This window comes from Engystomops pustulosus, chromosome 9, assembly GCF_040894005.1.
Source record: "Engystomops pustulosus chromosome 9, aEngPut4.maternal, whole genome shotgun sequence".
Taxonomy (NCBI): domain Eukaryota; kingdom Metazoa; phylum Chordata; class Amphibia; order Anura; family Leptodactylidae; genus Engystomops; species Engystomops pustulosus.
The window spans coordinates 74,270,076-74,285,862 of record NC_092419.1 but is presented as its reverse complement, the minus strand read 5'-3'; the positions used below and the strand labels follow the sequence as shown (position 1 = coordinate 74,285,862).

Below are 15,787 nucleotides of genomic sequence, written 5' to 3'. Positions count from 1 at the left end.
CTGTCTTTACCCAGGAAAATCCCCTGGTGGAAGACACAATGAGGAATAATAAAAATTCTTTTTGGTGTGTCAACAGTTTAACGCAGGAAGAGGTATGGCACCCCCTAACAAGCACTAAGATAGATAAATCAAAGGGACCAGATGGCATACACCCCGGAGTTCTGCATAAACTAACCTTTATTTTTAATATTTGAAGATTCACTGAGGACTGGTTATGTTCCACAGTTTTGGGCACAAGTGTATAAAAAGGACATAGCAGAGCTGGAACGGGTGCAGAGGAGAGCAACCAAGATTGTTAGGGGAATGGGGGGATTAAAATACAATGACAGATTACAAAACTTGGAATTATTCAGTTTAGAAAAAAGACTACTGAGGGGAGACCTCATTACAATATACAAATACCTGAATGGACAGTACAAGGATCTCTCCAAAGATCTTTTTAAACCTAGGCCTGTGACCAGGACAAGGGGGCATCCTCTAGGCCTAGAGGAGAGGAGATTCTACCATCAACATAGACAAAGGTTCTTAACTGTAAGAGCAGTGAGACTATGGAACTCTCTGCCGCAAGAGGTTGTTATGGCGGACTCTATGTACATGTTCAAGAGAGGACTGGATGCCTTTCTGGAGAGAAAAAAATATCACGGGTTATGGGGATAAGACATTTATTCAATTCTTAAAGGTTGGACTTGATGGACTTGAGTCTTTTTCCAGCCTTATAGTATATACTATGATAGGCTCTTCTGCAGACGGTACGACCAGTCAAGGAAGGCATCGTGGTTGCTCGAGGCATGACTCTTCGGCACGCTCCCTAAACCGCACATCAATCCTGGTGGCCAGGGTGATCACTCAGACCACTCAGAGTAGACGGCAGACCACGAGCGGCCAAGTCATCCTAAACATGAGAATAGAGTCCCTTTTTGAAAGCTGTGGTCAGGGCCTCATAGTTTTTAGGAGAGTTCCGAGGCCAGGGTATGGAACTGGACTGCATATTCTCCCACAGACGAGTTGCATTGGTGCAGGTTCAACAAAGCAGTCTTGGCCCGGAAATCCATCAGAAAATATGTGAGAGTAGCCATGGCTGGGTCACCTCTGTCCCAAAGCCCAGGCCAGGGCTTTTTCCCGGAGAGGAGACTGACGAAGAATGGCTTGGATTGCTCCAAGACAAATTGTGAAGGCATGAGTTCTATTTGCAGGGAGCACTGGATTATTAAGCCCCTGCACTGTTTGCGATCTCTGTCATACTTGCCGCGCAAAGACAGCCGTAGCCTGGGTTCAGCAGCAGGAAGACAGAGCGGGGTGGTAGGAGCCGCGGGAGCAGACTCTGGAACCTGTTGCTGTTGCTGGGCGGCAAGCAGCTGTTGCAGCATGGTGGTAACTTGAGCCAGCTGTTCGCATTGAGTGGCAATCTCCCGGGATTGCTGGACAACTATGGCGGCAAAGTTGGGTCGAGTGGGAAGCAGAACCTTGGCGGGATCCATGGCCAGATCTTACTGTCAGGATTCGGGATGTGTGGATCCACTGGACCACTGCGGGAGGTGGTACTGGCCGACACCTAGGACCGGAGTCTAAGTGGCACCTGGTCTTCACCAGAGCCTGCCGCAAAGCGGGTTGGACTTGCTGCGGCAGGGTACCACCAGGTCGTTCCACAGGTGCGACTAGCCCGCGGTGGCAGCTGAGATCGAGGTACCTTAACAGAAGACAGTCTCATGGTCAGGTCAAGGCAGGCGGCAGAGATGCACGGTCAAGTCCAATCCCGGGTCACCAACAGAAGGTCCAGGCAGATGGGAACAGGAACACAGGAACACGGAGGAACACTGGTAACACGGCAACGCAGGACTCAGAAGCAGGAATACACAGGAACACAGGAATAATCATTAGGAAGCTTTCTCTCAGGCTATGAAGCACAAAGATCCGGCAAGGGTCACAGGAAGGGGCAGGAACTTATAGCAGGCCAGTGCCAATTATCGGTGAGCTGACCCTCTAAATCTTTGTGAGCCTGACATGCGAGCCGAGCCGCAGGAGACAGAGAGGCCTAATATGTATGTAGTCATATAACTTGTAGTGTGACTGATTTCTTCTTTGAATGTACCACCGCTGACTCTAATAAATAGATTTAAAAAAAATAAATAAATACAAAACAATGTATTTTGCACCTCGGCACTAGGTGCTTCATCAGATCTAGGGGAATATAAAATAAGTTCCATATCTTTGTAAGGTTGCAACAGTGGTGATTTATACGTTCTAAAACTGGTACATATAAAAGATGAAATTTAATAGCTACCTAGTCTATAATAGCTAACACTACTATAAATGGAAAAATAACACCTCTTTAAGTCAGTAAAGACAAGTCTGTAAAAACTGTACAGTAGAAGCCACCTTTAGATCCCAGGCATCTGTTCTCAAAAAAGGATTTCAAAAGAAAGGATACCCACTGCATCACTTCAATAGAGCATTCACAAAAATCAAAGGTGAATACCTCATCCCATTTAAATTTCATCACTAAATATAGTGATAAGTAAAAAGATATCCAGAAGATCTTGAAAAAACACTTGTATATTTTAGAAAGAGATCAGGTTTTAAAACAGGTATCCCTAAAAACCCAATTGTCACGTTTAGAAAAGCTGCTACCCTTAAAAATCTATTGGCATCAAGTCAAATCAGGCAACTTAAACCAGAAAACAAGGAAAAAGAGGAAATTACCTGTGGCCAATGATCCTGCTTCCACTGCCACAATATATGCCACAAGGCCACCTCCTTCCAATCAAGAGTAACCAAGGAATACTTTTAAATTAAGTTTTCAATGACTTGTCAAACAAGGTATTTGATATACCTATTAGAATGCCAATTTAGACTACAATATATAGGCAGGATGACACAAACTCTACACTAATGGATCAATGGACATATATTCTATATTAGAAAAGGCTTCACAAAAATGAGAAATTATTGAAAATAACCCCCATAGACCATATTAACAAAAATTTCCATAACCATTTTGACACCTTATGTAATAGAGAAGTATATTGGATTAAAAAAAATAGGAATAATTGAACAAGAATGGTGCTGCCACTTGGTTGCAGGTCTTCGCAATTGAACAGTTTATTCATAATTACAGGCACAAATACAAACATGACCTATGGAGGACTGTGAAACACCTCACAAGTGGAGCAGCGATGGCCGTTTTGAGGCTTGCGCTTCTAACGGTCCTCCTTCCAGAGAAATCACTAACCAGATCTTCTGAAGTTTGATACATGATGTCAGACTCCTTGACTTTAAACAATCAATTTACATCTCGCTTCAAAGCTGATTTTCTGGATGATTCCATCCCACTGGATCTTGAAAAGAACAAAAACTAGAAGGTGTTGCAATTGCTCATGACAGGTTCTCTTTAATTCTGTCACCATGTCACGGTACCGTTTGGATGTAATAAACATATCGATTCTGTGTGGAATAAATATATCGATCCTCAGATATGGCCAGATAGAGGTTGGCATAGGTAAATGAAATTGGAGAACAATGGCTGTTCCCTCTATCTGGCCATACAAACGCCTCACTGATTAATTCTTCTGTGTATTTTTGAGGAGTTTTCTAATAGCTACAATGTCTGTTCTATGAGGGATTTTAGTGTACAGACTCTCTACGTCTATCAAGCATAATTTGAAATTACTCTGCCATTGTGTATCTTTATATAACGATAAGAAATTGTTGGTATCTTTGATATAAGAAGGGATGTGTTGTAACTTGGGTCTAAGAAGCCAGTCTAAATATTTGGAAAGGGACTCAGTGACTGATCCAATTGCAGAAACATTTGTCCTCCTGGGGGGTGGGGAGGATGTTGTGTCGTTGTGTATTTTTGGTACAAAATACCAGCTAGGTAGGCCTTTGGAAAATCTGGAACTAATTTTTCTGCCACTCTCTTAGACAAGTAGCCCTTTTCTACATTTTTCCTCAGAAAAGTCCTGAGTTAGTTTAACCCTTAAGGACCAGGCCTTTTTTCGTTTTTGCGTCTTTATTTTTCACTCCCAACCTTCAAAAATCTATAACTTTTTTCCATGTAAAGAGCTGTTTATGGGCTTATTTTCTGTGTAACAAATTGCACTTCATAGTGATGGTATTTAATATTTCATGTCGTGTACTGGGAAGCGGGACAAAATTCTAAATGCAGTGAAAATGATGAAAAAATACATTTGGCCCATTTCTTGTGGGCTTGGTTTTTACAGCTTTCACTGTGCGCCCCAAATCACAGGTCTACTTTATTAATTGGGTCAATACAATCACGGGGATGCCAAATTTGTATAGGTTTTATAGTGTTTTCATACATTTGCAAAAATTAAAACCTCTTGTACAAAAAAAATTCTTCATTTTGCTGTATTCTTGCGCTAATGACTTTTGATACTTTAGTGTACGGAGCTGTGGGAGGTGTCATTTTTTGTGACTTTTGATGACGTTTTCAATGCTTCTATTTTTTTCTATTTTTCAAAATGGCAAAAAAATGCCATTTGCGACTTCGGGCGCTATTTTCCGTTACAAGGTTAAACGCAGTGAAAAAACGTTTTTATATTTTGATAGATCGGGCATTTTCAGACGCGGTGATACATAATGTGCTTATGATTTTTACTGTTTATTTATATTTAGATCAGTTCGAGGGAAAGGGTGGTGATTTGAATTTTTATGTTTTTTTAATATAATTTTTTTTTTACTTTTTTATTTATTTTTTTTACTATTTTTCAGACTCCCTAGGGTACTTTAACCCTAGGTTGTCTGATTGATCCTACCATATACTGCCATACTACTATCATTACAGGCCACAATCAGAGCCAGCTTTTCCGGTGGCGATCAAAGCAAATGCCCGGTGAGTATGAAGAGGGCTCAGCCCGTACTTCATACTCCCCCAATGCGCAATAAGATGTAAGGGTACGTCTTATTGCACTATGGGGTTAAATATTTCTTTGTTAATGTACCCTAGAGGGTCTAAAAAGGGTAAAAAATAATAAAATTAAAAAATAACACCAAAATCACCACTAAAATCACCCCCCTTTCTCCAGAACTGATATGAAATGTAATAAACAGTAAAAATCACAAACACGGTAGGTATGGCCACCTCTCAAAATGCCTGATCTACCAAAATATAACAACGATTATTGCCGGTGGTGAACCCCGTAACAGAAAATAAGCGCCCAAATGTCCGAATCACTACTTTTACACTATTTTTTATGTATTAAAAAGTGATGAAAATGATGCTCAAAAATGACTCAAAATGATAGCAATGAAAATGTCAGCTCATTTCACAAAAATTACACCTCTCACAGCTCAGTACACCATAGTATGAAAAAGGTAGTACCGTCAGACGACGGCAAAATTTATATATTTTTTGGTACACATTTGTTTAATCTTTGAAAATGTATTAAAACACAATAAAACCTATATAAATTATTATCACCGTGGTTGTACCAAACCAAAGAATAAAGGTGTTATTTGGAGTGCACAGTGAATGTCACAAATGCGTTTTTTTGCAAATTTCACCACATATGGAATTTGTTTCCAGCTTCCAGTACACTGCATGTAATAATAAAAAACATCACTGAGAAATTAAAATAAGAAAATAAGACCTCGCACACGGAAAAATGTAAAACCCTGCTTTCCTAAGTTGTTAATGGATATTCTCTTTATTTAATACTAAAAATACACAAAGTGAATAAAATCAATTAAAAAGGTGAAAATTCACCAAAATGACATCACTAAGGAAAAGATATGATAGCGTGTGCAGACCTATCAAAACAGCTCTCCCACCTGAAAATAGACCATAGAAACAGTAGATGAATAAACAATTTTGCATATTTCGGCACAGCATTTAAGGGACAGTAAATTATTCACATAGTGCAGGTGCTCAAAAAAGCCCACTATATAATAATCAATCCACCATTCACCATGATGCCCTGAAGAATACAATCAATTACCTGATAAAACAAATGGTCCGTCTAAGTTGGTGAGCTGGGGCAAACTGGACCACTTGTTTTATAAGTACAGGCAGTCCCCGGGTTACATACAAAATAGGGTCCGGAGGTTTATTTTATAATTGAAGTTCTAGACAAATTTTTTTCTTTCGCCCAGTGACAATTGGAGTTTCAAAATTTTTGGTGTAATTGGACCAAGAATTATCAATAAAGCTTCATTATAGACACCTTACAGCTGATTGTTGCAGTCTGGGACTATAGCAAAGCATCCAGAGAGCTTCAACAGAGGTCACAGTGGGCAGAGGGGTCCATCTGCAACTATGGGTTGTCTGTAAGTCGGGTGTACTTAAGTAGGGGACCGCCTGTACCTTAAAAATAAGTGGTACAGTTTGCCCCAGCTAACCAACCGAATATACTTGAGTATAAGCCGAACCAAGTATAAGCCGAGACCCCTAATTTTAACACAAAAATTTGGAAAAACCTATTGACTCGAGTACAAGCTGAGGGTGGAAAATGTATTGGCCACAGCCTCCCCAGTATATAGCCTGCCAGCCCCCTGTACTATATAGCCCGCCAGCCCCCTGTACTATATAGCCCGCCAGCCCCCTGTACTATATAGCCAGCTAGCCCCCTGTAGTATATGGCCAGCTATCCCCCTGCAGTATATAGCCAGCCCCCTGTAGTATATAGCTAGCCAGCCCCATGTAGTATATAGCTAGCCAGCCGCCTATAGTATATAGCCTGCCAGCCGCCTGTAGTATATAGCCAGCTAGCCCCCTGTAGTATATAGCTAGCCAGCCCCCTGTAATATATAGCCTGCAAGCCCCCTATAGTATATAACGTTTCAGCCCTCTGTAGTATATAGCCTGCCAGCCCCTGTAGTATGTAGGCTTCCAGCCTTCTGTAATATATAGCCAGCCCCTGTAGTACATAACCTTCCAGCCCTCTGTAATATATAGCCAGCCAGTACATGTAGTATATAGCCAGCCAGCCCCCCTGTAGTATATAGCCAGCCCCCATAGTATATAGCGTGCCAGCCCCTGTAGTATATAGCCTGCTAGCCCCCAGTCGTATAAAGCCATCCAGCCCCCTGTAGTATATAGCCAGCCCCCATAGTATATAGCGTGCCAGCCCCTGTAGTATATAGCCTGCTAGCCCCCAGTAGTATATAGCCTGCCAGCCCCCTGTAGTATATAGCCAGCCAGCTCCCTGTAGTATATAGCCTGCTAGCCCCCAGTAGTATATAGCCTCACAGCCCCCTGTAGTATATAGCCTGCCAGCCCCCAGTAGTAGCCCCCAATATAATGCCTGTAAGAAAAAAACAAACAGTGTACTAACTGTCCAATGTCCGCCCATCATAGTGTGTGCAGATGCTAGCGCAAATTGTATGATGCGAATGATACCTGAGAGGGGGACCGGGGGTTAGGTGATCAGTAGACATACCAATCCCAGATCTCCAGTTGGGGGAAGGGAGACAAAAAAAGACAGGAGCACTCTCCTCGTGTGATATTGTAAAAGCTGCCTGCAAAAGGTCTAAAAGAACAGTTTAAGAGTGCTCACCTTGTAGCACAAACACATGTGCATGTAGAATAAAATAAAGGATTCCTGGCGCCGTTCTCCTTTCTACCTGGATCCGCCCAGGGGTAGACTGATCGGTAGTGGTATGAATTCAGCAATAGATTCTGAGCCCCAAGCACTGGAGCAGGATGAAGTGGCGTTCAACGCGGAATCAATATCCAAGGACAGTGTTGCTGGTCCAATGCTGGTTTATTTACCGTATATTCCGGTGTATAAGACGACCTGGTGTATAAGACGACCCCCCTACTTTCCTGTTAAAATATAGAGTTTAAGATATATTCGCCGTATAAGACTACCCCTTTTCCAATGTATACAAAACACCGGTAAAAATACAGATTTGAATTTAACATGGTCCTTTTTTTAATTTAAATTCTTATGACATGCAGGTATATAGCAGGAAAACTGTCGCTCATAAACATAAGGCATACAACAACAACATTACCATCGTCCATTTTACTGTAAATGTTACCATACTGTACCTTAAATTTTTATTTTATTAAATATTCCATGCCATGTACTCAGAAGCGGGAAAAAAATTCCAAATGTAATGAAAATGGTAAAAAAACGCATTTGTGCCATTTTCTTGTGGGCTTGGATATTACGTCTTTCACTAAGCGCCCCAAATGACATGTCTACTTTATTCTTTGGGTCGGTACGATTAAGGGGATACCAAATTTGTATAGGTTTTATAATGTTTTCATACATTTACAAAAATGAAAACCTCCTGTACAAAAATTATTTTTTTGATTTTGCCATCTTCTGGCGCTAATAACTTTTTATACTTTGGTGTACGGAGCTGTGGGTGGTGTCATTTTTTGCGAAATTTGATAATATTTTCAATGATATCATTTTTAGGACTGTACAACCTTTTGATCACTTTTTATAGATTTTTTTATATTTTTCAAAATGGCAAAAAAAGTGCCATTTTCGACTTTGGGCCCCTATTTTCCATTACGGGGTTAAACACATTGAAAAAACGTTATCATATTTTGATAGATCGGGCATTTTCAGACGTGTTGATACCTGATGGGTTTATGATTTTTACTGTTTATTTATATTTATGTCAGTTCTAGGAAAAGGGGGGTGATTTGAAATGTTAGGGTTTTTTATTATAATTCTTTTTTAACTTTTTTTTATTTTTATTTATACTATTTTTCAGACTCCCTAGGGTACTTTAACCCTAGGTTGTCTGATCGATCCTACCATATACTGCCATACTACAGTATGGCAGTATATGGGGATTTTCCCCATTCATTACAATGTGCTATCAGCACATTGTAATGAAGGGGTTAAAACGAAATAGCCTCGGGTCTTCGGAAGACCCGGGGCTACCATGGAGACGGATCGCTGCCCCCGATGACGTCACGGGGAGCGGCGATTCCAGGTAAGATGGCGGCGCCCAAGCGCCGCTATCTTTTTGAGGCTGCCGGCAGCTTTGCCGGCAGCCATCGCTGTGAAAACGCAATATGCAGCAAAGACTTACCGGCTATGGAGAGGGCTCAGCCCGTGAGCCCTCTATATGCAGCGCGACCCGACCGCCCGACCGCCCGATTACCGGCGTATAAGATGACCCCAGACAAGACAGAAGATTTTTCTGTCTTCAAAAGTCGTCTTATACGCCGGAATATACGGTAAATGCTTTTAAATAAACCAGCACATTGTAGAATGTCAGCGAGCGGCTGACGTCATGCTCCCTGCATCGGACGTCGTGGGGACACAAAGCTAATGCTGGAGCATCGCTGTGTAGAAGAGGACCTGCCTGGGGGGCGTCGGAAGGTGAGTACACTGTGTTGACTTGCGTATAGACTGAGGTGAGGTTTTTCAGCACATATAAGGTAATTTATTATTCATCTACTGTTTCCATGGTCATAGTCCAGGTGGGGGAGCTAGACTGCTAGATGTGCACACTCTATCATATGTTGTGCTTTCCCCTGAGTTGTCATTTTGGAAGATCCATAATTTTGACACGTCGCATATTAGCCGATATGATGTCCTAAAGTTGTTAGGACGAAGTAAGATGCCCTAAAGTTGGGTGGAGGACTTCAGGAAGCATGTTACAACCAGATTACACATGTACTCCATGCAGAGGGCACGAGGTCAGCTCTACTTGAAACAGCACAGGCAGAATGTACTACTTGAGGTCAGAAGAGTATTTTATGCACGTGTTACACATAGAACAGAATCATATCGAACTAAAAAAAATTAGGATAGTGATCAAAAACCTTCCAAACACAGGTATTGGATACATATTTATGCATGTTTTATACATGCCAAAAAAAACAGGAGCAGCAGCAGTGAGTAGGGTGTATTGACTCCCCACAATGATGGATGGCAGTAGCATCACCAATGAAGAGAATGACCCTGCTCTACCCGTAAAAGCTGTACTCTCCCTATAGTCCTCCTTAATCCTGCTCACAACACAGGATTAAGGTTACCTATTGGCAGGAAATTCAGATTGACAAATTTTCATGAAGTTCATATTGAATCCCGAATCGTCCACTTCCATTTGGTTATCTCAAATAATAAAATCTGCTTGCCATCTGTATGATTATGTTTTATAGTTTCAGATTACTCTGCTAAATGGGGGTTAGCAATGACAACATTGCCATGAATGCTGGGTTTATTTTTGGCAGAATGATATGCTGCCCAGGAATTGTTCTATGTGAGGATAGTCACATGATCCTCTCTACTGTGGGAACCCAGACATTCGGTTTTGTGGAAATGATTATAGGTGATAATAGGTAAGTCACTGAAGTAGAGGTGAGCATTCTAGGACTGCAAGGAGAATTGATTTACATTTAAATATGGCTAAATGAAGCCTAGTTTCCATGGTTAGAGAAAGGAGCATCTGCTAAAAGAGTCTTTGCTTGTGAAAATTGTGGGAAATTAATGCTGCTTTATAAATAAATTAATAACAACCTAGACAGAGGCAGGCATAGCTACTATTGAGGTTGTGACAAGGTTGCGTTTTGATACCAAAGGAGCAGTTCCTCAAAAGTGGAGATCAAACTTCTAATGAACAGTCTGGACATTTGTGTGTGTCTTTTTTGTGGTTTGAAGACTAAATTTATCTCAGATGATAATATATCAGGCACCTTTTTATTAAAAAAGCCACATAAAAGTCACAAACTCTTCTGAAACCCTCTTCTGAACCTACACTTGCCCAGGACTGAAGTTTATCTGCGGCAAAATTTAATTTAATATCTTGGTGAAGATCGTTGCTCACTGTGACGTCATCGGGCGGCTGCGATCAGTTGCCATGACAGCCTAGGGTCTTCCAAAGACTGTCTGGATTTAACACATTCATTACAATGTGCGATTTGCACATTGTAATGAATGAGGAAGAAAACTGTAGTATGGCAGTAGATAGGAACAATCAGACAAAAGTATCCTAGGGGGTCTGAAAAATAGTTATATATATTACTATATATAAGTATATATAAAAATTCAAATCACCCCCCTATGCCCAGAAGTCATAAATATAAATAAAGTAAAGTATCATAAGTATCAGTAAAATTCAAAAATGCATTAGGTATCGGTGCGTCCGGGAAATAGCGCACAAATTTGAAAATGGCACTTTTTGGTAATTTTGATAAATGTAAAAAAATCAATAAAAAGTGATCAAAAGGCCGTATAGTCCTAAAAAGTGGTAGCATTGAAAATATCATCAAAAGTCGCAAAAAATGACACCACCCCCAGTTCCGTACATCGAAATATGAAAAAGTTAATAGCGCCAAATGATGGCAAAATAAGATGATAAAATTTGTACAGGAGGTTTTAATTCTTGTTCAATGTATATTATATTTAGGGGCACATTTACTAAGGATCCGTCGGACGTATTTCCATCGGGTTTCCCGAATATTTCCAATTTGCCCTGAAATGCACAGGGGTTTTTGGCACACTCAAGCGGATTGTGGATCGGCACAAATAGAGGGGAGTGGCCGTCGGACAACCCGACTGATTGAGACAAACCGCAAAATTAAAAATTCAAATTGTGTCACAAGATCAGCACTCACATGCACCAGGAAGAAGATGGTAAACTCCAGCGGACCTGAGTGGGGAAGTGACACATTCAGAAATCGGGCACTGTAAGTGAATCGCGGCAGGTCCGAATCCTCATCGCAAATTCCGGATCGGCGGACACAACGGGATGGGTAAGTAAATGCGCCCATTAATGTATGAAAACATTATAAAACCTATACAAATTTGGTATCCACGTAATTGTATCGACCCAATGAATAAACTAGACATATAATTTGGGGTGCAGAGTGAAAGTCGTAAAATCCAAGCCCACATGAAAACAGCGCAAATTTGTTTTTTCACCAATTTCATTGCATCCAGTACATGGCATAGAATATTAGAACATTAAATATCGTCATTATGAATGCAATTTGTTTAGCAAAAAAGCAAGCCCTCACACAGCTCTGAACATGGAAAAATAAAAAAGTTATAGATTTTTGAAGGTGGGGAGTAAAAAATGAAAAAGGGCCTCGGCGTTAAGGGGTTAATGGGAACATCATGCTTGCATGCATTTTACAAGTTAAATCTATTTATCGACAAATTTGATTTATCAGTTTTATTTGTTGGGATAACACTGCATGACACCCTTGAACTTTTTTTCATGGCTGTCCTATCGTTTCAGTAATTATAGTATTTGTATTAATTGTTGACATTTTTTTCTGACAGGTGAGAAACCGTATAAATGTGTCTGGGAAGGCTGTGATTGGCGGTTTGCCCGTTCAGATGAATTAACAAGGCACTACCGCAAACACACAGGTGCCAAGCCATTTAAGTGTGTGGCCTGTGGACGCTGCTTTTCTCGTTCTGATCATCTTGCCTTGCACATGAAGAGACATCAGAATTAGCCATGAGATTACCACTAAAGGTCCTGTATACATACACTCAATAAACGTTCTAAAGAGCATTCCTAATGAACAATGTGACTATAGCAGGCACAACAACATGCAAAAATGAAAATGACACAAGTCCAAGAGGAAATATTTGAGTCCATATTGTTTTCGTAACGGAGGACTACTTCTGACCATTTATGCTGGAAATAACAAAATAAGAAATTTTAAAAATTGTAACTAAGGTCTCTATCACCTGCACCCATTTTATTGTAACTGGTATAAAAAGATGTAACAACTGTTAAGCCATAGGTGGAATACTTTTTATCACTTAGATGAGCGGACCCGTTAGAATGTTAATGCTAGTGTCAGTAGCATTAAGAGAGTTAACGCTCCCAATCAGTGCCAGTGCCAGTACCAATCAAGGAAGTTAATGGGGGGGGGGGGGGGGTTGAGCGGACTCCAGACCTGACCCCAAACTTCTAATGAACAGCCAAAGTTCAATAACATCTGTGGATCCATTGTCTGCCAACCAATAAAGCACATGTTAGTGCACAGGTTAGTTAGTGAGCATGTATGTGAGCATGAATGCATAAATATATGTATATATTCATACCTTATGAAATCAGTAAATTACAGAGGCATAGTTGGACTTTTAGAACCCTATGGCTACCATAGCACTTCTCAGAACTTAGAGTAAGCTTCTTTTGCAGAATATCTTTTATAGAAAAGAAGCCAGAAGGGTCTATTTAAAATAGAAAAATGGCTCCTGATAAAAGGTTCCCTATAAGCACTAAATGTTGTAGGGATGGGAGATATCAGTCTATAAAATTGCAGTGAATGGGAGACTGTAACTTGGAACAAATGTGAGAGGCTCAGCAGCAAAGGAGCACAATATACCATCCAGAAGAGTTTGAAAACTTACTCTTCAGTAGCCAGGACAATAAAGATGGCAGAGGTAACAGACTGGAGCAGATGATCACAACCCAAGAGGTACAGTCATGGCCGTAAGTTTTGAGAATGACACAAATATAATATTTTCACATGATCTGTTGACCCTTCTTCTTCAGGACCTCTGCAATTCTCCCTGGCAGCTCTCAATCAACTTCTGGACCAAATCCTGACTGATAGCAGTTCATTCTTGAACAATCAATGCTTGCATTTTGTCACAATTGTTTGTTTTTTGTTTGTCCACCCGTCTTTTGATGATTGACCACAAGTTCTCAATGGGATTAAGATCTGGGGAGTTTCCAGGACATGAACCCAAAATCTCTATGTTTTTGAGCCATTTAGTTATCACCCTTGCTTTATGTCAAGGTGCTCCATCATGCTGGAAAAGGCATTGTTGATCACCAAACTGCTCTTGGACGGTTGGGAGAAGTTGCTCTTGGAGGACATTTTGGTACCATTCTTTATTCATGGATGCGTTTTTAGGCAAGACTGTGAGAGAGCCGATTCTCTTCTCCGAACAAGCTGTTTTCCAGATGTTCCAAACAATCGGAAAGGGGATTCATCAGAGAAAATGACTTTCCTCAGTCCTCAGCAGTCCACTCCCTGTACCTTTTGCAGAATATCAGTCTGTCCCTGATGTTTTTTCTGGAGAGATATGGCTTTGTTGCTGCCCTCCTTGACACCAGGCCTTGCTCCAAGAGTATCTGCCTCACAGTGTGCGCAGATGCACGCACACCTGCCTGCTGCCATTCCCGAGCGAGCTCTGCACTGCTGGTAGCCTGATCCCGAAGCTTAAACACTTTTAAGAGATGTCCTGGCGCTTGATGGTCCTTCTTGGACGCCCTGGAGCCTTTTTGGCAACAATGGAACCTCTCTCCTTGAATTCCTTGATGAAGCAATAGATTGTTGACTGATTTGTAATCTTTCTAGCTGCGGTACTCTTCCCTGTTGCAATGATAACTGCACGAGTTTCTTTAGAGATAACCATGGTGAACAGAAGAGAAACAATGATGCCAAGAACCAGCCTCCTATTAAAGTGTCCAGTGGTGTGATTCTTACTTAATCATGACAGATTGATCTCCAGCCCTGTCCTCATCAACACCCACACCTGTGTTACTGGAGTAATCACTGAAATGATGTTAGCTGCTCCTTTTAAGGCAGGCTGTTGAATGAAGAAGCTTTTTTCAGCATTTATAATCTCTATACCAATGATGTCTTCACTGTTAATGTGACATGAACATGTGGCATGAACAAAATGTTATACTTAATATTCCAATGTATATGTTAATATTATGTAAGCAGCTTTTTTTTTACTGAAAGTTTGACTTAATTTGATACAAATAAAAAAATATATTGAAATTGTATATATCGCTTTAAATATAAACTGTACTCACAAAAATAAACTTTTACAAGAGTGAAGGGATCGATTTGCAAAGTTCAGCAAATAAAGAACACATTTGTCTTGCATAATGACAAATGCTAGTAAAGCTTGAAAGGGCTTAATAAAACATATTTTCTAATTCAATGTTATTACCATATATACTCGAGTATAAGCCTAGTTTTTTAGCACAAAAAAAATGTGCTGAAAACCCAAACTCGGCTTATACTCGAGTGAAAAGATATAGGTTTTACCAGGTTTTTGTGGTAAAATTAGGAGCCTCGGCTTATACTTGGGTCGGCTTATACGCAAGTATATACAGTAACAAAAATACATAATTTTTTACAGATATAATTCCAGCCTTTCCTCTAGAAATCCTGGTGTTTACATTTTGGTTGTCCCTGGATACCATCAGGGCTGATTCTAGGGTATTTGCTGCCTGAGGTGAAAATTTAAATGAAGCATCCCCCCCCCCCCACCTCCAACACCGGTGCATCCCTGCTTTCAGGATATGTTCCACTCACTGAATTCTCAAATTTTTAAAAAGCATTTACAACCTGATTGCTGACAACATTGGTTAAAGAGGACTTGTCAACACTAGGAGTATAACACTGCGGCATCTGGAGTAGCACTAGGTGCTGCTTACTTAAGTACGCAGCTCCTATTACTTTTTTTATGGGTGACAGGTCCTATATAAAATTAGTCACTGGTAGAGATGAGCGAACATACTAGTCCAAGCTTGATGTTCATTCGAGCATTAGTGTACTCGCAACTGCTCGTTCCTCGGACAAATATTTTGTCAGCTCGAGAAAACGGCATCTCCTGCCGTTTTGATTTTTGGCGGCCACAAACAGAGCCAATCACAAGCCAGGAGACTCTGCAGTAAACCCAGCAGCATGTGGTACACTTACATGTCGATAGCAGTGGTTGGCTGGCCTGATCAGGTGACCCTGGAATATACTAGCCACTGTTCAGATCATTCTCTGCCTGGATCCCGTTAGGGATAGAGCTGCTGCGGGTCAGGGATAGCGTTAGGGTGTTCTATTAGATTAGTGTTAGGCAGGAGTGATTCTACAAGA

General features: G+C 40.8%; 1 protein-coding gene across 3 annotated transcripts in view; it reads left to right on the top strand.

Moving 5' to 3' along the window:
• Positions 1-15,787, top strand: part of LOC140077834 (Krueppel-like factor 5) — a 306,436-nt gene that overhangs the window by 231,226 nt on the left and 59,423 nt on the right. For 2 of the 3 annotated variants that reach the window (XM_072125367.1, XM_072125366.1), the window contains exon 4: positions 12,219-14,694. The exons of the other annotated variant lie outside the window; for it this stretch is intronic. In XM_072125367.1, coding sequence (XP_071981468.1) covers positions 12,219-12,397 — 179 coding nt within the window. In that variant the 3' untranslated portion in view covers positions 12,398-14,694. Of the gene's footprint in view, positions 1-12,218; positions 14,695-15,787 lie in introns of those variants that run through there. 3 annotated transcript variants of the gene reach the window in all.